Source organism: Cyprinodon tularosa, unplaced genomic scaffold, assembly GCF_016077235.1.
Source record: "Cyprinodon tularosa strain WSP-4 unplaced genomic scaffold, ASM1607723v1 ctg480, whole genome shotgun sequence".
In the NCBI taxonomy this organism is placed as follows: Eukaryota; Metazoa; Chordata; class Actinopteri; order Cyprinodontiformes; family Cyprinodontidae; genus Cyprinodon; species Cyprinodon tularosa.
This window is the reverse complement of record NW_024039208.1, coordinates 451,148-477,141: the sequence shown is the minus strand read 5'-3', so window position 1 is coordinate 477,141 and position 25,994 is coordinate 451,148. Positions and strand designations below refer to the sequence as shown.

The 25,994-nt window shown below is 39.5% G+C and overlaps 1 protein-coding gene and 1 long non-coding RNA gene across 3 annotated transcripts; both read right to left on the bottom strand.

The window, feature by feature from the left end:
* Positions 1 to 4,275: 4,275 nt before the first annotated feature.
* Positions 4,276 to 4,539, bottom strand: LOC119794460. The gene is made up of 2 exons (XR_005282223.1): positions 4,457 to 4,539; positions 4,276 to 4,375 (listed from the first exon to the last, which is right to left on the bottom strand). It is a non-coding gene; the product is annotated as an uncharacterized LOC119794460 (long non-coding RNA).
* Positions 4,540 to 9,184: 4,645 nt separating this feature from the next.
* Positions 9,185 to 19,740, bottom strand: hcfc2 (host cell factor C2). Of its 2 annotated transcripts, none has more exons than XM_038302059.1 (17): positions 19,506 to 19,740; positions 18,837 to 18,985; positions 18,592 to 18,752; positions 16,631 to 16,833; positions 16,471 to 16,555; positions 16,293 to 16,396; positions 15,987 to 16,217; positions 15,713 to 15,904; positions 14,669 to 14,733; positions 14,489 to 14,567; positions 14,289 to 14,330; positions 14,159 to 14,208; positions 12,722 to 12,823; positions 12,452 to 12,649; positions 12,081 to 12,375; positions 11,918 to 11,990; positions 9,185 to 10,743 (listed from the first exon to the last, which is right to left on the bottom strand). In XM_038302059.1, exons 1-17 carry the CDS (start codon positions 19,669 to 19,671, stop codon positions 10,734 to 10,736), a joined length of 2,205 nt encoding a protein of 734 aa, XP_038157987.1. In that variant the 5' UTR covers positions 19,672 to 19,740; the 3' UTR covers positions 9,185 to 10,733. The 2 variants fall into 2 exon arrangements, with proteins under 2 accessions (XP_038157987.1, XP_038157988.1); XM_038302060.1 differs by having other exon boundaries at positions 12,722 to 12,817.
* Positions 19,741 to 25,994: the final 6,254 nt, after the last annotated feature.

Genomic DNA, 25,994 nt, shown 5'->3' with positions numbered 1-25,994 from the left:
TTTAGGTGTTTAGTATTTATTTTTGTATGAATAAATTTGAGTAAACAAATACATCAGATCTTTGTGGAGGACTAACCAGAGATGTCTTCAGTCAGAAGCCTCTTCCGTACAGGCCACTACAGGCCATATTTTTGTTTTTCCATCATTTAGATAAGCCTTACGCATATCATCAAAGGCTCTCATTATGTTTGTTTTACAAAGTTGACAAACTGCCACTAAGAAGAGCCTTAAAAGACAAATAAGGGTTTGAAGACATTTGGAACCAAAAAACAGAAAAAACAGTGCTTAGTAACAACTGAATCAACTTCTGTTACAGTTTTTTACAGTCGCTAGGACACATTTCTCAATACTTAGGTCACTTTTTCAAAACTCTTCACACAGTGAGCACAACAGAAGTATATGTGGGCTAAACTGTGGATCATTTATCATTGCTTTGGCACAAAATGCATTCAATGACTACATCTTTCAAATTACATTAATTATTTTCTCACTTCGACACAACAACCGCCAAAAGTCTGTGTATCTACAGGACAATTTGCACATGCTTACATACTGTTTTCAAAACTGTTAAACTTATGTTCAAAACAATAACATAATACAAAACTGAATAAGACAGCAATTTGCTACATTTCTACAGGAATATTTTAATGAAATATATTTTACATCTTAAAATTAAATGCTATAAAAATAAGTGGACAATTGGACCAACCACAGTTGATTCTCATTGTAGATGAACATCTACACAGGTGTTACTCTTTCAATTTCATTACAAAAGGAGACAACTGCTGAATAGTTTTGTATTGTGATGTAAACATGGACCCAGCCAGAAACAGAGAAGTGGCTGAAAAAGGAAGAAGAGGGGCTGGGAGGGGGCGAGGAATACGTATGCGTGGTGGAAGAAGAATAAGAGGAAGACCAAGAGCTGTAGTTTCAGATGAGATCAGAGCTACTGTAATTGATCATGTAGTAAATCATGGTCTCTCAATGAGAGAGGCTGGTCAGAGAGTGCAGCCAAATCTGCAATGCTCAACAGTGGCATCTATTGTTAGAGTTTTCCGGCAAACCAACAGGTAACTTGTATTCTGCAAGGGCATTTGACTGAGTTGCACATTACAGAAGTAAATAGACTTGTGTGTAATTGCTTCAGCATTTCTGCTTAGGACTCAACGGTTACCTCACACAGGTGGGAGAGGAAGGATGCTCACTGATGTGCAGGAAACTGCCATTGTTGATATGGTCATCAGAAACAATGGCATAAAACTCACTGAGATTCGAGACACAGTTTTGGCAGACAACATTACTTTTGCAAATATTCACAGTGTAAGCATCACAACTATTTCTAGAGTCCTGAAAAAACATCAGGTAAGGATGAAACAGTTGTACACTGTGCCTTTTGAGAGGAACTCTGAACATGTCAAGCAACTCAGGAACCAATATGTTCAGGTAAGATCACAATAAAATACAGAACTGTTTTTGAACAAAACACACACAAAGACATTTTTTTTAGGTAATGTTTACTACTGTAACAGCTTATGTTGCCTTGTGGATTTATTATAGAGAGTCATGGAGATTGAAGGCAGGCAAACGCCCCACATTTTCATCTTTGTGGATGAGGCAGGTTTCAACCTGGCCAAAACACGGCGACGAGGAAGGAATGTGATTGGGAAGAGAGCCACAGTGGATGTCCCGGGCCAGAGGGGTGCCATCACAATGTGCGCAGCAATATCCACTGATGAACTGCTGTTACACAAACCACTAATTGGGCCATACAACACTGAACGTCTCCTTGCGTTCCTGCATGATCTCTATGGAAGGGTTGTGCTAGGTGAGGAAAGGGATGCAGAGAGAAGAAATCCACCAACGTTTATAATTGTATGGGACAATGTGGCATTTCACCACTCTCGTGCAGTCACTGAGTGGTTTGCAGCCCATCCCAGAATGGTGTCACTTTTCCTCCCACCTTACTCTCCATTCCTCAACCCCATAGAGGAATTCTTTTCCTCATGGAGGTGGAAGGTTTATGACCACCATCCACATAATCAAATGTCCCTCCTGGACGCAATGAATGCTGGATGCCTGGACATATCAGCAGAAGATTGTCAGGGATGGATCAGGCATGCCAGAAGATTCTTTCCTAGGTGTATTGCCCTAGATGACATAAGATGTGATGTGGATGAGAACCTGTGGCCAAATGGAGAAGACCGAGTAGATTAGCATTACTATTGTATCTGTATCAGTGGATGATGTGAATACAAATTCTTGTATTTTGGAATTACTCCTAAAAACAAATAAAAGACATAAAATATATTGAAGCATTCTGCATCATGTCTGATTCATTCCAGTAACCTCTATTGCAGTGAATTATTAACCGAGATTGTATAATGCTACATGTTGTTAGTGTTTTTTAGGTCATTGTTTTGTGGGTGACAAAGTGTGTTTGTTGGCTGTCAACCTTTGCTAGTGTTATGGAAGAATGTGTTGATTTGAGATATGTATGAAGTGATTTGGTAGTTTTAGTGCATTTTGAATGTGAAATGAACTGCTGTGCCAAGCTGAAAGTTGGTTTGGAGAACTGTGTGAAGAGTTTTGAAAAAGTGACTTAAGTATTGAAAAATGGGTCCTAGCGACTGTAAAAAACTGTAATTCATATTGGCTAAGGCTGAAAACAGGGGGTTAGACTTTTACTTTAAAGCATGTTATTTAAAACTATTTGATATGAGGGATGGTGAGTATAATGGAAATAGATGGGATGATCAGATGAGGAAAACCGGAAAGAAGCTTCATAGATATGGTAGAAGTTGCAGACGGTTTGATATAAGAGAGATGCTTTGATAGTAGAAATGATCAGCTTCAGAAAATGTTTAATACAGCAGCTACACATATGTCCCAAAAGTGCATAATGTCACATGGAAAGTAGCTTAAGAAAACAGGTGTCTTAAATTAGCACTATATAAATAATTATACTTAGTTTAACTCACCTAAAAGATACAGTGAGGTAATAAAAAATTTAACACATCAGTTCAACTCAATTCAGCTTATTTATATAACGGCAATTTAGAACACATGTAATCTCAAGTTTTCTATCTAAGGAAAACCAGCTGATTGCATTGACTCACTGACTCAAAGGCAATCCCACTTGGCATGCTTGTAGCGGTGGAGAGGTAAAACTCCCTTTTAACAGGAAGAAACCTCCAGCAGAACCAGGCTCAGTGTGAGCGGCCATCTGCTGAGGCCGACTGGGGTTCAAGGAGACAGAAGCAGAGATACAGAAAGAAGTTGAGATGCAAAAGGCTACTGTCGACCAGCCACACTGGCGGCTCCGTCCAGGAAACACACAGCCAGGCAGACGAGCTGTGAGCCAGCTTCTATATCAGAAGATGAAGAGAGAACATACAGTTAGTCACAGTCAGAGAAACAGGACTACACCTAAAAACAGGTTGATCTAGTACAGGGGTCTCAAACTGATTCCAGAAAGGGCCGTGTGGCTGCAGGTTTTCTTTCCAACCAAGCAATAGCACACCAGACTCGAGTCATCTCATCAAGTAAGTCCAGTCTCAACATGATGACTTGATGAGATGAATGGAGATTTGTTGTTTCTTTACTAGACTAAAACCTGTAAATGTGTTATTCACAACTGCTTGTTTTAAACACTTGTGCAAGAACTTAAAAAGAAAGTTGACACCTGTTTTATCCAGGAATGTTTACAAAATGTGTCATTCAAAAATAAAATGTTTTGCACATATTCAGTTTACTTATTATTATTTAACAAATAAATAACCTGAGTTATTTAGTATCAGAACAGCTTACCAACTTGTCACCTTTTTTGAAACATGGCAGTTTTTCATAAAGCTAACCAAACTATTGAGAACTGCAAACTGACATTATGTAGCTGATGAGACAATCTACACTATATCCATTACCCAGACAGAACTAGTCAGCACACTATTAAAATAATTTCTGACGTCTGGGTAATTGTAGTAACCAACAGGCAATTTAAGAATGCACCCATATGTGTGAGCCTGGGCCTGCGCTGAAAATCAGATGTTTCAGTGAACTCAACCTTAATGGAATGCCCAACCAAATTTGAGCCAGTGCAAAACCTCAGGAAGTTTTGTAAAGTTTGATGGTCAGCTTCCACAATGTAACGTTTCAGATGGCGAGTAACTGCATGCTGTGTTGCGGTCATCACATCTGGGAACTGGAGAAGCTCCTTCACGGCCTTCGAAGTTGGTTTCTTGCAGCCCACATCACATAGCCTACCTTTTCATTTTCGAGTTTCTGAATAAACTCTTCGCTGACACCTCTATCTTTCAAGAAGTCCCTCAGGCTATCAGCAGTCGGCTCCATAGCTGGCGGGACACCGCAGGTGACCCTGCTACAAAGAGTAGAATTTCGCTATAGTCATCAACTACCGGTGAAAACTAAAAAGGCTTTAATTAACCACGGTATCACTTACCAATGTTGAACTGTAATGTTACAGACAATAGCCGAATCTCAACAGCTTGAGTAACACGAAGTTGCGACAGGCAGCAGCTGTGAGAGCAGCGGTGAGAGCATGTCAGAAATGACTAAATGTGAGCGCGATTTAGGCCTACAACGTGCTCACGTTTTATTAATTCGAGGGCTCAATTTAAGGAAAATGTGCTCACGTTTTATTAATTCGAGTGCTCAGTTAAATGAAAGCCTGTTCATGTTTTATTAATTCGAGGGCTCAATTAAAGGAAACATGCTCACAAATTATCACGACTTGAAAATAAATATCACTTAAAGTGAGCTCTCCCGGGCTCCGTAAAAAACAAGCAGAGAGAGAAGAAGAAATACATATTCAGCACATGAATTAAAATGAAAATATTGGAAAAATTGGTTTTTGACTATGCGGGAAACCCAGCGTACCTGGAGAAAACCCATTGGAGGGGAGGGGATGGGGGAGAGGAGAGGGGAGACGAGGTGAGTAAAGGTGAGCAGTTTAAGTCTTGTTACTAACTTCCTGGTTGTTCCCAAATGTGGTGTTTTCTCTCTGAACCACGGTTGGGAGGAAGTTCCACTGCCACCGAGCACTCAGGTTAAGGAAATCTCTGGAGATTCTGTCCAAGGCGCTGTCGATGGCAAAGACTATCCTGTTTTTTGGGGGTTCTTTGATTTTTAAGCTGGTTTTAAGATAATCCAGTAATAAAACATCAAATGATGTGTTTAAATTCAGGCCTGCGTTCATAAATTTTAGAATACACCCATATTCATTAAAGATGTCCTTGGAAATCCTTTTGACAACCAATTCCAGCTGTTGGATCTGCGGCTGAGGGTGAGATTTGGTTTTATCATGGCAGAAAGTTATTAGCTGGTGCAGACGTTCTACTATGGTTTTAAGAGCACCTGATCGGAGGGACTTGCCCGCTGTCTTGGAGCTGTTTTTCACATTTCTAATTAGTAGAGCCAGAAAAACAGCGTTGGGGTTCGGAGGCTCCCTCATCGGGTTGATAAAATCGAACGCATTCACTTGTTTTGTGCTTTTGAGTCCCAGGTCTTTTTCCAGACTTTTGATAAGAGAGGAATCAAAAGTGTTGTTCTGCGCCATGGCGGCCTGAAGCAAGTGTTTAGTTGAGCCAAATATTTTATACAAGTCCTGAGAAACTGCAGTTACTATGTCTGATAGATTAGTCTTCAGAATCATATCCACACAAGGCTCTTTTGTACACATTATCAGATTGGAGAGACGATTTCTCATTTTCTCAAAAGAGCTTTGAGGGATTTCATTCTGAACTCTTTTGGGGCAGTTTATCATGTTTCTGAAAACTAAGACAGAGAACAGAGCGTTTACCTTGTCTTGTTTCCCAGGGCGTATGCATGCCAGATCGGTGTAAAGTTTATCCTCCATCCTTAAATACAGATATCTTACTATTTTCCAAGAAGAAAAAAACTGCAACTTGACCTCAGAATGTCCAAGGCTGGTCTGAATGAGCACTTACTTCACTTAGATAGGCAATGGAAGTACCGCCCTTTGTGACGTCACAGCATATGGAGGGCGTGGCCGGGTTGTGACGTCACAGCATATGGAACAGAGTGCTGTGTGGGCGGGATTAAAAGGCGGAGTCTAAGACCGAGATTGATTTTTTTTTTTTTTTATGTTTTATTTTTTCTTTTCATTTTATTTATTTAATTTTTTTTAACTTTTTAACTTAAAAGAATAAATAAATAAAATAAGACCAAGATTGATATAAAATTCATAAATGTATATTTATACAGTGTGGAAATATTACAGTTTTTTACAGTCGCTAGGACACATTTCTCAATACTTAGGTCACTTTTTCAAAACTCTTCACACAGTGAGCACAACAGAAGTATATGTGGGCTAAACTGTGGATCATTTATCATTGCTTTGGCACAAAATGCATTCAATGACTACATCTTTCAAATTACATTAATTCTTTTCTCACTTCGACACAACAACCGCCAAAAGTCTGTGTATCTACAGGACAATTTGCACATGCTTACATACTGTTTTCAAAACTGTTAAACTTATGTTCAAAACAATAACATAATACAAAACTGAATAAGACAGCAATTTGCTACATTTCTAGAGGAATATTTTAATGAAATATATTTTACATCTTAAAGGCCCCGTCCACACGAAGTCAAAACGAACACGAAACGCTGATATTTTCCAAAACGTTTGCCGTAAAGACGGAGACGTAAAATAAATGTGAGCGTCCACACGAATGCATGAAAACGCTGCAAAATGTATGCCAGGCCTGTAAGTGGCGCTGTGGTGCCAAAGCAAAAATAAGCGACGAAATGTTGGGCATGTGCACTAATATTTATACATGGTTGCCCTGCGGGTCCATTTTCGTGGTTAAGTGAAATTCAGGTGCTGAACTATGTGGTCGATATTGCTCTGTTCTTCCTGGAGATATTCCAGAAGAAGAAGATTCTGTTGTAAGCCCGACAGCAGGGTGAGTAGCATTAGCAACGGCGCCATTGTTGTTGTGATACTGGTCGCGCATGCGTGTTTAGAGGCGACGCTATGACGCATGCGTGTAAAAAAAAATATGCGGTTAGGGCGTAAAGATGGAAACGCGAAAACGGCGTTTCGAAATCTTCCCACTCTGAAGGCTGAATAAAAAAAAGATCGTTTACAGACCCCCGAAACGCCGGCTTCGTGTGGATGAGAGGCTGGTTTGGTGAAAAATTTGTGCGTTTAGGCCAGGGTTCGTCTTCGTGTGGACGGAGTCTAAATTAAATGCTATAAAAATAAGTGGACAATTGGACCAACCACAGCTGATTCTCATTGTAGATGAACATCTACACAGGTGTTACTCTTTCAATTTCATTACAAAAGGAGACAACTGCTGAATAGTTTTGTATTGTGATGTAAACATGGACCCAGCCAGAAACAGAGAAGTGGCTGAAAGAGGAAGAAGAGGGGCTGGGAGGGGGCGAGGAATACGTATGCGTGGTGGAAGAAGAATAAGAGGAAGACCAAGAGCTGTAGTTTCAGATGAGATCAGAGCTACTGTAATTGATCATGTAGTAAATCATGGTCTCTCAAAGAGAGAGGCTGGTCAGAGAGTGCAGCCAAATCTGCAACGCTCAACAGTGGCATCTATTGTTAGAGTTTTCCAGCAAACCAACAGGTAACTTGTATTCTGCAAGGGCATTTGACTGAGTTGCACATTACAGAAGTAAATAGACTTGTGTGTAATTGCTTCAGCATTTCTGCTTAGGACTCAACGGTTACCTCACACAGGTGGGAGAGGAAGGATGCTCACTGATGTGCAGGAAACTGCCATTGTTGATATGGTCATCAGAAACAATGGCATAAAACTCACTGAGATTCGAGACACAGTTTTGGCAGACAACATTACTTTTGCAAATATTCACAGTGTAAGCATCACAACTATTTCTAGAGTCCTGAAAAAACATCAGGTAAGGATGAAACAGTTGTACACTGTGCCTTTTGAGAGGAACTCTGAACATGTCAAGCAACTCAGGAACCAATATGTTCAGGTAAGATCACAATAAAATACAGAACTGTTTTTGAACAAAACACACACAAAGAATTTTTTTTTAGGTAATGTTTACTACTGTAACAGCTTATGTTGCCTTGTGGATTTATTATAGAGAGTCATGGAGATTGAAGGCAGGCAAACGCCCCACATTTTCATCTTTGTGGATGAGGCAGGTTTCAACCTGGCCAAAACACGGCGACGAGGAAGGAATGTGATTGGGAAGAGAGCCACAGTGGATGTCCCGGGCCAGAGGGGTGCCAACATCACAATGTGCGCAGCAATATCCACTGATGAACTGCTGTTACACAAACCACTAATTGGGCCATACAACACTGAACGTCTCCTTGCGTTCCTGCATGATCTCTATGGAAGGGTTGTGCTAGGTGAGGAAAGGGATGCAGAGAGAAGAAATCCACCAACATTTATAATTGTATGGGACAATGTGGCATTTCACCACTCTCGTGCAGTCACTGAGTGGTTTGCAGCCCATCCCAGAATGGTGTCACTTTTCCTCCCACCTTACTCTCCATTCCTCAACCCCATAGAGGAATTCTTTTCCTCATGGAGGTGGAAGGTTTATGACCACCATCCACATAATCAAATGTCCCTCCTGGACGCAATGAATGCTGGATGCCTGGACATATCAGCAGAAGATTGTCAGGGATGGATCAGGCATGCCAGAAGATTCTTTCCTAGGTGTATTGCCCTAGATGACATAAGATGTGATGTGGATGAGAACCTGTGGCCAAATGGAGAAGACCGAGTAGATTAGCATTACTATTGTATCTGTATCAGTGGATGATGTGAATACAAATTCTTGTATTTTGGAATTACTCCTAAAAACAAATAAAAGACATAAAATATATTGAAGCATTCTGCATCATGTCTGATTCATTCCAGTAACCTCTATTGCAGTGAATTATTAACCGAGATTGTATAATGCTACATGTTGTTAGTGTTTTTTAGGTCATTGTTTTGTGGGTGACAAAGTGTGTTTGTTGGCTGTCAACCTTTGCTAGTGTTATGGAAGAATGTGTTGATTTGAGATATGTATGAAGTGATTTGGTAGTTTTAGTGCATTTTGAATGTGAAATGAACTGCTGTGCCAAGCTGAAAGTTGGTTTGGAGAACTGTGTGAAGTTTTGAAAAAGTGACTTAAGTATTGAAAAATGGGTCCTAGCGACTGTAAAAAACTGTAACATCAACTTTATTTTCCATTAATAAGAATACATTTACAGTTCTCTCTGTAGCTGTACATAAGCAACTGAAGCAACATGGAGCGCTGACTTCAGTTTGGACCTCATACCACTTTAGCCAAATGTAGAAAATTTATGAGTTATTAGACCCTTTTAAAAGCATAAAACTCTTTAGAGATAGAAAAAATAGGACCTGATGAAGGGAAGAGCGAAGGTAGTGATTTCAGACAAGATGAAGATGAAATACAGACTTATGGCAAATGGATAATGAATTTGAATATTTTCTAATAAAAAAAAAACTTATTTTAAAATTTTCTTCCTAAATAGAGAAGCCAAAATCATATCTATCCCTGTAAAATGAGTAACAACACAGCTTGTATTTAAGGAATCCTAACAGGAAGCACCTTATGACTAATAAGTAAAAAAAAAAAAAAAAAAAAAAAAAACTACAAGTTAGTTTGAGGTTATTTCAAATAAACTGTCACCAATGATAATCTGACAGCTTTGCTTTTTTTGCAAAACATCTAGCCCACCCCTTTATTAAAATAACGCAGATAAAACAAAACAAAGAGCTGTTTGGATCCTCCAGGCCAGTAGGGGGAGCTTCACTTCTAACTTCCAATTTGGAATTTCATTTATTGTAAATTTGACTTTTTTCAATAGGTTTAAATAAAAAGAAAACAAATATTTAGTATAAACTTTAATGAAGAACAGTAATTAAGATGCTCCAGTTAGCTTTTTTTTATTACCGCTATGAACTGAGCCAGTTACAATGATCCCCTACTTCCTGGATTTAAGCATAACTGTGTGGAAGTGCTGCACAATGATCAAGACTAACAAAACAAATGGGCAAGGTAGGGAATTAAATTTACTATTACTTCCATACCTTTTTTCATAAATAGTTTCAAGTAGATTTTGGGCCCCAAATTAAAATTGGTTTGTTTGTTTAATCAATTTGTGTACAATAAAAAAAATAAATAAAAAAATAAAATAAAATAGTCTGACCCCCTACAATGTGCCTTTTTACACAAAAGCCCTTATTAAAAGTTTTCTGGAGTAAAATCTGTGTTAAGTTTAAAGATAAAAGGCTGCTTCACATAAAAAATGTTAAATAGTCCACCAGAGCTGATGTCTAAGTCAGACGTTCAGTTTTTACATGAGAAAACAGAAAAACACAAAAAAATGGTTGACACTAAAACTGTTATGAATCAAAACACGACCTCTGTTCTCTCTAGATTTCATAGAAAAACTCTAAAACTGGGTTTAAGGTAAAATATTCTCCAACTTTTGGGAAACTTCAGTCATATAAATATTTTTTTGATTGATTGTTAAATGTTTATAACAAAAAATAAGACAACTGACAATTTCTTCATATTCTAGATTACTTAATAAAACAGCTGGAAGTAAAATCTGTTGGTGAATCTATTTACAACTTAACCAGAAAAAAATAATAATAAATTAGGTGAGATGTTTAGGAAATGCTCCGTTCAACTTCCTGAGTGAAGCTTTTTCATGTGGCTCTTCCAGAACGTTCTCAGCTGGAGCTGCAGGAGGAACAAAAACACACTGGATCAGATGGATGGATGGATGGATGGATGGATGGATGGATGGATGGATGGATGGATGGATGGAATAGAATGGATGGATGGATGGATGGATGGATGGTATAGAATGGATGGATGGATGGATTGTAGATTGATTTATAGGTAAAACAATCTATTTTTCTCTTTCTAAAGCCCCTGTCACACCTTGACGATTTAGCCAGCGTATGCCGTATGATGGCATACGTTTGATAAATTATGGGTCCGTTTCATATAAGTTATGAGAGCGCTGAAGTACGCTGGCACATGTCGAAGTACGGAAAGACGTATGCCAGCGTATACCATACGTGGGCTATAAATTACAAGTAAGTTATCTGATCGTTGACATACGTTTAGGTTAAGTTACTCGTGAGTCGTGGCGTCTAGCGCATCCAAAACCTATGAGTAACATGTGCATAACTTATGCGTAACTTATCAAGAACTACTACTTCTACTGTATAATGGTGTATTGGCAGCGTTTTGGTAAAAAAGGGGGTTCACAGGAAGAAACATCAGTTCTCCTCCAAACTTCAGACATTCCAGAAGAGATGGAGGATCCGACAAGGCTGAATACGTACATATAGTAGCTGTCCTCCAACATCAGCATGATCTTATCCATTTAATTCAGTTCCAGTTGTAGGGTGAGCGTGAAGTTGAGTGTGCGGGATCCTGCCTGCGTTCACGCCCATGGCCTCAACCAATAAACTTCCTAGCAGACATGAAGCTGAATCTGCTGCGACTGCAAACCTTTATTTCTTTTTTTGGCAGAAGGCAAACAGCAGCTTTACAGCAACTGCAAAGTTTAGAGAAATCTTCTTGTGCTTTTTATGCAGGCTGAGCGCCTCCAGGCGCATCTCTGCCCCCCTCAGGACACTGACTTGCGCATCATTTCATTGACATTACGCTGCCGTGTGTTATGCATAAGTTGGACATACGCTCTAGACTCGTTATATATGCCCTGTGCATACACCCAAACATGAAAAAATACATAGAAAGTTCAGCGTATGCTAGCATTTTAGGAGATACTGGGACGTCGGCTAAATCTTCAAGGTGTGACAGCGCCATAACCCAGATTCTTTCTCCTCCTCCCAGAACCCTGCTAAGGTCCAAACATGGACGCTCACTGCACTGCTGTTACCTGTCAGCTGCATCCGGGTCAGCCTCCGCACTGCAGTCTGTTTTGGAAGCAGAGGCTCGCAGTGTGATGGGATCTAAGAAACAGAATTTTTAGAAGGAAGGAATAAGGGTGAGGAATGAACAGGAAGTTACAAACCCCAGAACTAAGCCCCTCCCCCTCCCACCTTGGATCCAGCGGATCTGCGTCGCCGGCCCGTAGCCCTGCTCGTTCTTCGCCGCAATGCGGAAGACGACGGCAGGCCGACAGGATGAAGAGCTGTCGATGTGAGCGTTCTCCAGGTGGGAGGAGCCGACCAAACAAGACGTCTTGGTACCGCGGTATATTCTGATGAAGGCCATCTGTCCCGGCCGCTCTGAGCTGGAGCGGCTCTTCCTCACCGCCAGGTACATGGAGTACTCCAGGATCCGACCCGACGGAGACGAGGGGGGCTCCCAGGTGATCTGGACCGAATCATTGACCTGCACACCAAGCAGAACCCTCAGTACACCACAGCTCACCATCTTTAACCCGTTCAGCCAGTTCCTCCTGGGTCACCTTGGAGATCTTGACGGCGGCGGGCGCTCCAGGAAAGCCAGGCTGGCACGTCTTAAACTCGCTGGCGGGGCTGAAGTCTCCCTGAGCGAAGCAGTTGATCCCTGCGACTCTGAACCTGTACATCTGACCTGGACTCAGTTCCTGCTTCTCCCTGCCCTGGTAGTCCTGAGGCCCCGGAAGCTTCCTCTGGTGAAAGGCCTGGCAGAACGTAGAAATACAGTCAATAGATCCACCTTAAACCGCTCAGGGTGAGCTGTGTGGCGGCCTCACCTGCTCGTCCTCAGCAGGCAGGAAGTAGTGGCTGACCTCACAGTAGAGCGTCTTAAACACGCCAACATCAAACCACGTGGAGCCATCTTGGTTCTCCTTAACCTGAAAACAGAAACAAGAACTTTACTAAACTTTGACCCGATCCAGCATTAAGGCTGGATGTTGGAGAACAACCATGTTTCCATCGGTTCTTTGTGGGAATTAGGTCTAGCCTAATGCATGAATCCATACAGGAGGGATTGCTACCTGTTACGAGGGATTGCTACCTGCTACCAGGGATTGCTACCTGCTACCAGGGATTGCTGTTCGCTACCTGGGATTGCTGCAAGGTCATTGTTTTTCCTTCTTTTTTTTTCTTTATTGCTTATTTCGAGTTTCCCCATTTTATGCATTTTTAAGACTGGTCGTAGTAATAGCAGTGCTATTTTTTTCTCTACAGTCTGAGAACAAACAACATTATAAATAGATTATTCAATAGATTGAAATCAGGCCCAACCAACCCACTTACGGGGGAAACAGCCACTAAATGTGTTTCATTTCTGCTTAATTTCTGCTTGTGAAATTTTAACTAATTTATTCACCTTGATGCTGTGTCTCTGTTTATGCTTGTTAGTAATGGACTTTTTTCTGATTGGAGGATTCACTAAAACTCTGTAGATCAGTTTATTTCATCAGGATCTTTTGGATTTTGGTCTTTTAAGTAACTTTTAAGGGACTTCCCCCTATTTAGTTTGAGCTATTGCTCATTCTAATAGGAATGTTGGCCTAATGGGTAGAGCAGTGCGCTTGGGTTCTAAGAAGGTTGCAAGTACCCAGTTTGATCCCCACAGCCTCCACTCTGGGTTCCTGAGCAAAACCCTTATCCCCCAATTGCACCCCAGGCACCGCACAATGGCAGCCCACTGCTCCCCAGGGGGTGGGTGGGTTAAATGCAGAGGTACATTTCTCCATTGTGAGATGAATAAAGTTCAATTATTATTATTATTTCTGGCAAGGCTCTATTTAGCATACCAACTGTTCTGTGCTACTGTCAGCAGATGGCGCCATGTCCGGTTCATCGCAGCTCATTTTACCTGGGGTTGGAATCTAAACACTATCAGGACAGACACTGATAAATAATGTATTTTATCAGGATTGATTTTTTGAATTTTCTCTACAAACATAATGTGACTATGTACTTTTACCTCCCCTTATTTAGTTTATAACATGATCCATTTCTCTGTATTTAAAATAAATTCCTACTGAAATGTGGTGGACAAATAGATTTAGTAGTGGCAGCATCATGCTGTGGGCATGCTTTTCTTAAACACAGAAGAAGAAACTACTTGATTTAATGGGAGGTTGTTAAAAATGAAAAATAAATCCACTGAGGTTGTGTTTATATTGTGATGAAAAGTGAGGAAGATGATGGGTGTGATTAAGGGACATGGTTCTGACCTGATCGGAGCTCAGATCCCCCGTTTTGCAGGCTGAAGCTGTTTGTTTGTCTGGAAACAGAAATGAAAAAAAGACCTGATAAGGTTTAGTTTATTAAACTCTGGAGCTTTACTCCACTCGTCTTCCTCACCTTTCAGCTGTGATGAGCCGCCATCTTCCACCGCCAGTCCAGCTAAACAATAAACAACAGACAAATGAAACCAGATGTTTATATTTACTGTATAAAAACTGCATATAGAGCTAGTTTTGATAAACCTGACTGAGCCGATCTACGGCAGACAATGAGGGGGAAAAAAAAGGCTGTTTGTTGTTTTATGCAACAGAACCTACCGCAATTTTCGGACTCCTCCATCCCTCTCCCAGAACTCTCCTCCCCTGCTTTGGTTTCGTCTGGTTCAACCGATGGGTCCTGGAATTTAACGGGAACATTTAGGACCAAAGTGAAAAGTCATCCAGACTCAATTATCAATATTTGGGATCAGTTAAGTTCAGGTGACTGATCAAACCGACCTGGACAGATGCTTTCTGTTCTGGACCCGATGTGAGCTCACTTTGATCCTGAAGGGACTGGGTGCCTGAGAAATCACAAGATCAGTTTTCCCATTCAGTTCTGGTTAGTTTTAGCCGATCCAATAAAATTAGGGATGACAGACTCAGGTTTTTCAGGACTGATACCAGTTATTGTGATGTCAGTCTAGCCGGTCGCCTATATCCATTTCCTATATTTTTTGGGACCATTTTTGAAACCAATATATGGCCAAAATATGACACAATGATACAAAATGATATACCAATTTAAATTTAGAAAAAGAAATACCAACTTAAATTTTTTATGAAACTTAGAGTGGCGCAGGTTATCCTGATATAGCACTATATTTACGCTGCTATAGACTTAGGCTGCTGGAGGACATAAGGACCATTTTTTCCTCTCTCTGCTTCATTCTACAGTGTTTATTAGGTAAAACTAACAACAAATCAAGACATGCGCGTCATGTGATCTCAAGGCATGGCTGCGGAATGTGCTAATGTACCGACCGACTCACAAACAAAATGGCCGATACCGCTCATATCGGCAGGTCTAATTCAGTCCAATCACTGACAGGAAAAAAAAATTACTACCACGAAGGTGAGGAAAAATAACAGAACCAGTGGGCTGGAGGCCCTTTCTAAGGGACAGAATAGCAGCAGCAATACCTCAGTGTGTGGCTTCATACTGGACAGAAACACTGCCAAACACAGGAATGAACAGGTTTAGGTGTCACCTTCTATTTAAAGTAACACCCAGATGAAGACCGAACGACTGCAACAGTTAAATTCTATGGTAAGAAAGAGGATCAATTACAGTGGTTAGCAGCAATAGCTCAGTCAATGTCCTCATCTACCAATGATACAGTTATACACAGAATAACTGCAACAGCTTCTAAAGCAAGTAGATGATGGGTTGATCCAGAAGGGAAAGGTTGATATCAGCAATATCTGCTCATCAACCCTAAATGGAGACAGGTGAGTTATTTAAATAGCTTGAAATCAATCCCAGAATAATCAGATTCTCACCTCCAGCAGGTTTATCCTTCCCGGTCTGCCCATCTGTTCCAGTCGGCTCTGTCGCTGTGGAGGCCGGAGGCTTGACCACCGGCTGGATCTGTAGGATGTAGCAGTCTGCGGCAGCCAGGGGGCGCCACGCCACATGAAGCACGCTGACCGTGGATTTGATCAGCATCACTCCTTCAGGCGTGCCGGGTCGATCTGACAGCAGAGGACAGGAAGTCACTCCTCTCTACCTAAATGCGACTGTTCCGCTCGGCGCCGCCTTCCCGGCCGCTCTCACCTGTCTCCAGGTACCACAGGTCTTTGCAGCACACCTGGTAGTTCCAGCTCTTGCGGTACCCGTCGCGGCCGCTCCAGATGTAAAGCCTGGAGCCGACGGAGGCGGAGCAGTGGCCGGCTCTGGCTCTGGGCCAACAGGCATAGGGATCGTCAATCTGCGGCCCCTGGTTCTGCAGCTGGGACTCGATATCATCCTGCTGCTCCGGGCAGAGGCTCTCCCAGCACATCGTGTCTTAAAACAGCAAAACCAGTCAGAGAGTCAGCCTGCTGACCTCAAACTGCAACTCTTTTAACGAGGAAAACCCACCTAAGTTAAGAGAGTCCAATGAATTGGAGCAGATCCATTCTTTTCCTGCAGAAATGTGTTGGTCTGATTCCGGAACAGGAACCCAGCCCCCGAAAACATACATCCTGAAAACAGACGAAGAAACTAAAGCTTCACTCCGTTTTTCCCTCCATGACACAAAGCGAACCGCATCTAGTACTTGTTTCCGATGACGTTAGCGGAGTGAAGACTTCTGGGAACAGGAGTGCAGCCGCTCGTTTCAGCCGTGGACCAAACCATGGATGCTGAAGCAAAGAAGAAGAACAGGTGAGCGGACGTGTTTTTAACCCAACAGGCTAGAGGACAATCAGAGATCCTACTGAGATCCAGCTGCCACAGGTCATTCAGTCGGCTTCCCTGCATCCCGCCGAACACGTACAGCTTCGGAGAACCAACCCCAGTGTAGGAAACACAAGTGTGTGACTCTCGTGCAGAGGGGCCGCCGCCCTTAGTGTCAAGAACGTTCCAGCCCTTCGCTCCGGTCAGTGGCTGGAGCTCCAACTCATAGAAATCGTCCAGGTACCTTAAATAAAATAAACCCAACCTCTGTTAAGGAGGAACTATTTAAAGCATTTTAACCTCTTTGCATGGAGGACCTCCATGTTAGCTGCTAATGATTGATGCCCTAAACACAGACATCTATATACTCTAATTTGTTAACTTTTTAAAGATGATCATAATCTCTAAGAACTTTAGAGTAAAAACTATTTAACACCATCTTTACACCAACCGGCTGTTTGGCATTTCAGCTAACGCCCTTTCTGTCCTTCCATCACAAAACTAAACACAAACTCTGCTAAACTGAACTGGAACTTTAACTGGAACAAAAAAAAATAAATCAAAGAGTTGATGGATGGATTATTAAATTAAAATCTGTTCCATCCAATTAAATTATCGTGTCCATAGATTTCTTTAAGCCTCTGTTCATTCGTAAGTGAAGAATCACATATTCACAAGAGATTAGTATAGAGCAGAGGTATTTATAGACATTAAAGGGTATTGCTTTGTTACCTACAGATCTACAATACAGTAGATCGGTAAGGAGTTTGTGATTTAATACACTTCAGGTAGGAAGGAAGGACTGAGAGAAACCAGAACCTTCTGTTTAAAAGCTCTGCTAACTCAACTTTATTTATGAAGATCTTTAAAACAACCACAGCTGCCATGATATAAAAACAACATAGAAGTTTAAAGGAATAAAAATTAATTAATCAAAACAAATGAAACCATATAAAAAACAATCACAGGTCGGATATCTTTGATAGCAGCACAAAGTCTCTTCCACCAGACTGTTGGATTTCTCTAAAAACAGTGAGCTACGTTACATTTAGCTTCCACTTCATTGAAACGAGTTAACAAATAATCTGAAAGTATGTTGGAGCGACATACTGTGTCTGTTACTGATAGTTTAACATCTATTTACATTAGGAATGACAAATATTTACCTTTTTTTATCGATCCAATAACCTAATAAAATCCTATTTTGTAATGTCTAACAAATATGTTTAATGCTGTCTAAGCATATATAATCTTTGTTTATTTTGTCAGTTTTTAATAAACATCTAGAACATTACCATGTGTTTTAACCATATTGTTAAAAATTTTGCTCCTCGTGTAATGAAAAGATCCTCTTGACACAATAGAGAAAAATCATGCTTTTTTATGAAAAATACCACTTTTTAGTAATTTAAGACCAATAAACTTTAGATTCATTCATTATTCCCCTAACTGGAACCATTTGCTTTTTTTAGATCAGCTCAAATTGAGCTGAGATGGAGCTTTTCATCAGCAAACACTCAAGTATGTGGATGAATATGTGGATCGAGTCTGTGAACCTCTGGGCCTCCTGTTCGTCCAAAGGATCACAGATCATCATTATAGCTCATCCATGATCAAACTATATAAAAATGGCCTCTGGGTCATCATTGGGTATTTCAGTCAGATAATATTGTAAAAAGATATTAGTCATATGACATAAAGCAAGTAGAGATAATGAAGGCTGACCTGGAGAGAATGAGATATCAAGATTATGTAACAAGGAATCCTCAGAGATAAGTGATAAATTATGGCTCTAATTTATAAAAACAAATGTTAGAACTGTAATTTTACAGTCATTTTTACTATTTTTCATGGCTGCAGTTTTAAAAGAGATGAAATTTTCCAGAAAGCTTTTTCCAAACAAAATTTATTTTTGTTTTTATACTTGTGTAAACAAAATGAAAAATAAAATCTGTCTAATAGAGCTGTGTGCTCTGATAGTTTGAGGGCTTTTTGACAGCACCTTGGTACGTTGCCATTAGGATCCTCGCTGTCGTTGGCCAGGCCCCCAAACAGGTAACACTTGCTCCCCACCAGCGTGAAGCTGTGTCCGATCCGAGGGCACGGAAGGGAGGCGTTTCTGGGCGCTCTCGGCTTCAGCTTCTTCCAGAGCCAGCGGCTGGCCTGAGGAAAACCGGAAAGCAGATTTTTTTTTTTTTCGGTTGCAGCAGCACCAGGCGTTACAGGACTAACAGAAACCTGGCTCACCTGAAGTTCATAGAGGCTGTTTGTGTACTTCCCATACTCAACCATCCCACCAAAGACCAGGATCCGGGTGCCTTCGCAGACAAATCCATGGGCGGCGCATCCGGGTGGGATGTCCCCCCTCACTGCAGGAAGGAACCATTGCTTTGACACTGAAACAGAGGGATGCATATGAAATCAGACGCTGGAATGCAGCAAAACATGGTGGTCCTCAAAACCAAAACAATGAAACACACCCCCCATGCAACTGGAATAATATTAACCTTGACTGGAAGCTTTTCTGCAGCCATTAGTCTTCCTCTAGCATAAAAACTAATCAATGAAGAAGAGATTGGACTTGCTTCAAACACCATGATTTAGAGATTTATCTTGATTTGTTCGGATTAAATTTGGAGTGTAAAAAACGTTGGACTACATCAATCAAATCAACTTAATATAAAGTTTGTCCCTATTACTTAGAAAGAAGCTCGGCAAAGAACGACAAAGTTGAACTGAACCAGTTATGATCAAAGCTAATTTTACAACCTGTGGTAAAACAAAAGAAAACCAAAGCGAATTAAACTGATATATTAATGTTTCATCGAATAAAACAACTTAGTGACAGACTTATCATTAGCTGGGCCACTTTCTTCCACTCCAAGCTAAAAACATTAGCGGCTAACGTTAGCTTACCCGTGTTGTAAACATGGAGGTCCTCCGCTATGCCTTCATTTCCTCCCCCGAAAACAATAATCAGTTCACGGATGGCCGCGGCCCGGTGTCCGTGCCTGGACCGCGGAATGACTCCTGTGACGGAGTGAACCTTCCTCCACCGCGGCTCCTGTACACCGCCGCTCATTTTCCCCCCGAAGGAGCTGAAAGTTTGCCGCTGTTGACGTTTCAAAGATGGGGGCGGGACGGAGGAGGAAACAGGAAACACCACCAGAGATAGGAACAATAAAGACATCTCACTCTGTCATGTTTTTGCTGCAGCTGTCAAGCGTTTGCTTGTTAATGCTGGGGAAATAAAGTGATTATTGCATCAGATAATATCTACAATTTAAAATACTATTTTAACATGTAACAATATTTAAATATTCACTGTGTACACCGAAGTATTAACATAATTTCTCTCCATTTATTTAGCGACGTTAGCACTCCAGGTAGGTAGGTGGCGATAAACGCAGCTTAAGCAGAAGTTTCTGCTGTATATTAAAGTACATGTTTTATCGTTATACTCCAATCTACATAATATTTAGCTAACGGTTGTGACTCTTTTTACGTTTGGTTCTATCTATGGTATAGTTTCATAACAACTGTAAGGAAAGCTTAACAAATGCTTAGATTCTTTTCATATTCCCTTATATTAGCGTTTTACAACGACTTTGTCTCAAACATCTGTACAAAGAATAATATTACAAACATTCCAAATCACTTTTGAAGAGCAGAGTTAAAAATTACAAAATAAATGAATAAAAAGTGCAAATAAAAGTGACAAAAATGCTTAGATTATACGCATTGCAAGTATTTAAAGTTTTGTTCTGCCATCTTAATATTATTTATTTATAGTTTTAGATCTTTAACCAATAAGTCAAAAGCAGTTTCCTCTCTAATATGTTTACATTTATAAATATAGAACTTAGCAAAAAAAAAAGAAAAAAATCAGATGGATAAGAGGTGTGGAAAATGAGTTGTTATGTTCTGTGATAACGAACAGTTTCCACGATACAGAAGGAAATCTGGTTTGATATTACCAGAGATCAGGGTTATTATTAATTTCAAGAATTTCATTGAACAGGAACATTTGAATAAAAGACAGAGGCATGTCTCTGTGTGGATATTGATTCTGAATCATAAAAAAAAAAAACTATTTGACTTTAATAGAAGACAGAATGGTGTTTTAATTCTGCATAAAGCTAATCCAATAGGAAAGACTGAATAAAGACATGATATTTATTTGAAATAAAGATTAAATCTGAAATCAAATTTCTGCCCTTTGCGCTGCAGGGTGAGTCTGGGGCCGCCCACACCTGCTATCAAGCAGACCTTCCTTCTGAAGAAGCTTTGTGAATCATTTATACATGAGTGTGTCCATGCATACATACCACGGGACTTTGGTTCCAGGTGTTCAGAGATACACATTAATACTAAATACTAAGCTGCAGCTACAGATATATACCATCCTGATTAATATTGTGTAATCACCATTGGTTTTGACTTCGACAAACATGGATAATTAAATGATACCTGCTGTCCTTGAAGTTTTTTTAAGTTTACTTTTGTGGTCTTTTGTCTTCTTGTTGCTGTTTTGCTCTCTGATTTCTCTTCCTCTCATTTCATACAGTTTTGGAAGCAGACTTCTAGGAGTTGCTGTAAGTCTTCTTTGTTTTTTCTGTTTTGTTTAATTTTCTCTCTTTTCATGCACTCTTTCCTGTCTCTATCTCTTTATCCCCTTGGTTCTTACCCCCCTCTTTCTATCTCACTTCCTTTCCTGTCTGTCACAAAATAATGTTCAATCTGAAATCAAATTTCTGCCCTTTGCGCTGCAGGGTGAGTCTGGGGCCGCCCACACCTGCTATCAAGCAGACCTTCCTTCTGAAGAAGCTTTGTGAATCATTTATACATGAGTGTGTCCATGCATACATACCACGGGACTTTGGTTCCAGGTGTTCAGAGATACACATTAATACTAAATACTAAGCTGCAGCTACAGATATATACCATCCTGATTAATATTGTGTAATCACCATTGGTTTTGACTTCGACAAACATGGATAATTAAATGATACCTGCTGTCCTTGAAGTTTTTTTAAGTTTACTTTTGTGGTCTTTTGTCTTCTTGTTGCTGTTTTGCTCTCTGATTTCTCTTCCTCTCATTTCATACAGTTTTGGAAGCAGACTTCTAGGAGTTGCTGTAAGTCTTCTTTGTTTTTTCTGTTTTGTTTAATTTTCTCTCTTTTCATGCACTCTTTCCTGTCTCTATCTCTTTATCCCCTTGGTTCTTACCCCCCTCTTTCTATCTCACTTCCTTTCCTGTCTGTCACAAAATAATGTTCAGTAAAGTTTCATATACAAGTATCAACCTTATGGCAACAGTCATAAAGGTCTGCTTGTGAAAGTAAAGCTGCTAGGCTATCATCTACATCTGGGGCATAAATTTTCAGACATATTTCTAAAACAGGACACAAAAAAAGAAGAAATAAGGATCAAATTTTGGGGTTCAGAAACAGAGTTTATTGGTTAATTGCTGTGGTTTTAACAGTGACTGTAGTGCCACGCATGATCAATAGAGATACGGCCATCAACAAGCAGGAAACTGGGATCCTGTAACCTTACAGAGTTTGCCGCTCCGAGTTCAGAGTTCTGAGATAAACCAAACAAAAAATTATTACTGACTGCTGCGCTGTGAGGTAGAGATGCCCTAAACTAGATAGGAATGCACTATTTTAACTACTGTAAGAAGAGAATTAACTGCAGCATCCAGCTGTCCACCAATAGAGGGCAGCACTAAAACAGCCTTAGGTTCAATTATGTGGAAGTACTGCAAAGATTTGCACAGTAACATACAGATAGCATATTGAAAGCCTCATTTATTAAGTTTATCTGCAAAAATAAATGTAATTTTGCTAACCCTAACCATAACCCTTCAAATAGCTGATTCTCTTTAAAGCCATTATTAAACCGAGTCTGAAGAGGTAATGTTTTTATTTTGTATAGACAATAAATGTTGTCTCAGACATGAAAGCTCTGGGAGGAAAAGTATTTTTTGAATTAGAGACCATGCTAGAATTATTCAAAAGCAATGAGGCGTAATCTCACAGACTAAAATAGATTAAAACAAATAATTTATGAAAATAGTGTGTTTTATTCCTCAGTTAAATAAATTAGCAAGGCTTCCATTTGTCTTTTGTTTGGCATCAAGCATTTGAAGTCAATATTAAAAAAATATAATGCACCTGAAACCCTCCTTGTTAGCCATGGCAGACCGTGAATATTTAGATCCCTATCATGGGTGGTTCTAAACAGGGGGCAGTTGGGGGCAAGTGCCCCCGTAGAAATGATCCTGTCCCCAGTTACGGCCTGTGTGCTAAAAACATAATACTAACTAAATGTCTAAATATTTTATGCACTGCAAAAGACAGAGCAACTGATAACCTTTTTCATTTTTTTTCTCACAGTTATGATTTCAAAATAAAGGTGACAGCTTTAGTTGTAATGGGGGTTTAAATATTATTTTCAACCAGCTTTAAAAAATAAAAAATAAAACTACTCTAATTTGTTACAGCTAAAGTGATCAGTTTTACTGACATGTTATATTTTGGTTTGATTAAAATGAATTGTTTTTATTTAGAATAAGTCAAAAATTTGGAATGTTTTAAAATGAGTAGCTTTATTTTGTAGCTTTTCTTTACTTCAAAGACTATTAAATCATAAATTTGTAAAACCCAATACTTTTATCCAACTTTATTTATTGACTGTAGAGACACGACTGATACATCAAGACTTCTAAAGAGCTACCTTTTTAGTCCTTACTGTTAAATATGTGACGTTTTTTAAATATTGCTTCCGTTTGCTGTTTCAGACATCTTACAGTCAGGAGGTCATATTACTGTCATGTTCAGCATTGAGCAGAACCCTTTTTTATTTTTTCTTAAAGTTACTTTAGTTGTATTGCATCACTGGTCACGGATATTATAAAAGGTCAGCCAATAAGGTCACATTCAGTAACAAATGGATGTGGGACATCATGCAACACTATCACCTTTTGGACGCTGATTTGATCCAAATACCTCAAATCAATAAGGAGACCTAAGCCGTCAATGGATGTCCAGACGCATTTCTAGTTTTAGGTATAGTAAAATGATTTTTTTTTTTTTTTTCAAACCAGAAATACAAATATCCTAATCTATCAGCATACAATCTTCATTAAACTAAATGATGTGGAAGTTTCACTTCTTTCAGTTCAGAGCCAGAACTGGCACTTTGGTTCCACATCTCACTTAATAAATATTGTGAATGATAAACTATTGTTGTTATTTGTTTCCTTTCTCAAAAAAAAAAAAAATGTTTTAATGTCATACTTTTTTCTTTCCAATTTTTTTTTGTTTTTTGATTTTTTTCTCAGGAAAAGCATTTCTTTTATTTCCCACATTTTTTTTAAGTCTAATTTGTTCACTTTTTTTACATTTCTCTCCTTCAGCTGGAGTTTTACTAATTACCTTCTTTTCTAATTGCATTATAGAGATCACATACTCTGTTGGGTTTTTTGAAGAGAATGTGATCTGTTAAACACACATTGAAACGAATGCAATATGTGAGATTAAATCTGAAAAAAATACTGAGAAGTTTTTAAAAATTGAAGAAATAAACTATGAAAAAAAAATTTCATTTAATACCATTAAGAAAAATAAGAATATGGAAAAAAAATAATAAATCAATGAATCATTGCTGCAAACCTCAGTGGACTTCATGTAGGATTCTATCTGATAAAATAAGACAAGTCAGTGGATTATAGTGAAATTGAAAATATATGGAGTTAGTTAGTTAGTTAGTTAGTTAGTTAGTTAGTTGACATCCCGGTTAGACCCGGGGACGCAGCAGCTCAGTCAGGGAGAACATTCAACACGGTGTCAGGTTCTATAAATAAACACCAGCCTTTAATCGTCACATAGAACAAAGAAAGGTTTGACTCCACTGCAAAAACGGATCTAAAAATAAGTAAAATTTTGCACTTATTATGAGCAGGATAATAACAGGATCTGCTTATTGAATCAATGTTTTTGTGCTTGAAAAAGATAATTATATATAATTGCAGCAAGAAGGTTCTGGGTTCGATTCCCGGGGTCTTTCTGCATGGAGTTTGCATGTTCTCCCTGAGGTTCTCTCCTGGTACTCCGGCTTCCTCCCACAGTCCAAAAACATGACTGTTAGGTTAATTGGCTTCTCTAAATTCTCCTTAGGTGTGTGTGTGTGTCTGCCCTGCGATGGAGTGGTGACCCGTTGCCCATTGACAGCTGAAGATAGGCACCAGCAACCCTTGCGACCCCAATTGGGACAAGCGTGTCAGATAATGGATGGATGCAATTAAGAAATAAAATACTAATTTTAAAAAATCCTTAATTTAAATAAGGTTCTTGGAGTACTTTTGCTGTTTCCCGAGTTTTTTTCTTTTCTTCAAATTATTATGATTTTTTTTTTCATATTTTATTCAAATGTTACTTTTTCATTTTTTTTAGATTTTTTCTAACACTTCATTTTCATATTACATTTTATAAACTGCATTCTTTGAAATAGTATAAGGGTGGGCTTTCCCTCTGGAATTTACCAGCGTTTTTATTGATCAAGAGTCAGTGTTTATGTTGGGCTTGAAGTGATGAAAATGTGATTTGTAATAAGAAATGCAAAAAAAGGAAAAAATAAAGTTTTTAAAATATCTTATAAAAAAATTTGAAAAGTTCTGCTCAAATTTAATTTCGATTAAGACTTTTTTTTACAGTTTATTGTCTGGATTGCTTTTTTTATTTTAATATGCAAATTTGTTCTTTGCAACAATAATGGAGCACAATTGACTCTATAACTGATGATATAGAAATGGCAAAAAATGTATTTAAAAAATAAAAGAATATTTAAGAAAACAGCAAAGAATGTTATTTGGATTAAGGCTTTTTCTTTTTTTTCACAGTTTACAGTTAGGGTTGAAAGTGTGACATGCAGGAGTGTGCAGCGCCCTGGTGGTGGCAGCATCATGCTGTGGGGAAACTTTGGAAAACAACCCCAAAAAATGTAATCAAGTTAACAGAAGGTGAAACACTTGCAGGTTTTATAAACACTTTACTAAAGGTGTTTAATGACCAGATGTTTGGAAGGATGATGCGTTTTTGTTAAAACGGAATCAAATGGAGGGGGGTTGTTGTTTTCACATTTCCGGTAGGTCGGCTGACCTGCTGTGTGTGTGTGAGTGTGTGTGTGAGTGTGTGTGTTTAGAAACAGGAACCCCTCCTGGTGAGCAGGAAGAGGATGACGTCAGTTGTCAGTGGCTCTGAGTGTGTGTGCATTTTTTTTTTCTTTTTGTAAAGGTGGGGGGGCGAGTAGTTGTTTGATTTACGCGTGCATGTAGGCCGTGCGCGTGTACGTGTGTGTGTGTAGAGAGAGTGGTTTTAGGGGCGTGGACATAGGAAATAG

What these genes read in the sequence shown, in the direction of transcription:
- hcfc2 (XM_038302059.1), bottom strand. Translation starts at nt 19,671, where the DNA reads ATGAGCGGCGGTGTACAGGAGCCGCGGTGGAGGAAGGTTCACTCCGTC. An exon ending in CCTGTGGTACCTGGAGACAG is followed by an intron (nt 15,905 to 15,986) that starts GTGAGAGCGGCC and finishes CTCTGCTGTCAG; the next exon opens with ATCGACCCGGCACGCCTGAA. An exon ending in GGGATCTGAGCTCCGATCAG is followed by an intron (nt 12,824 to 14,158) that starts GTCAGAACCATG and finishes TTCTGTTTTCAG; the next exon opens with GTTAAGGAGAACCAAGATGG.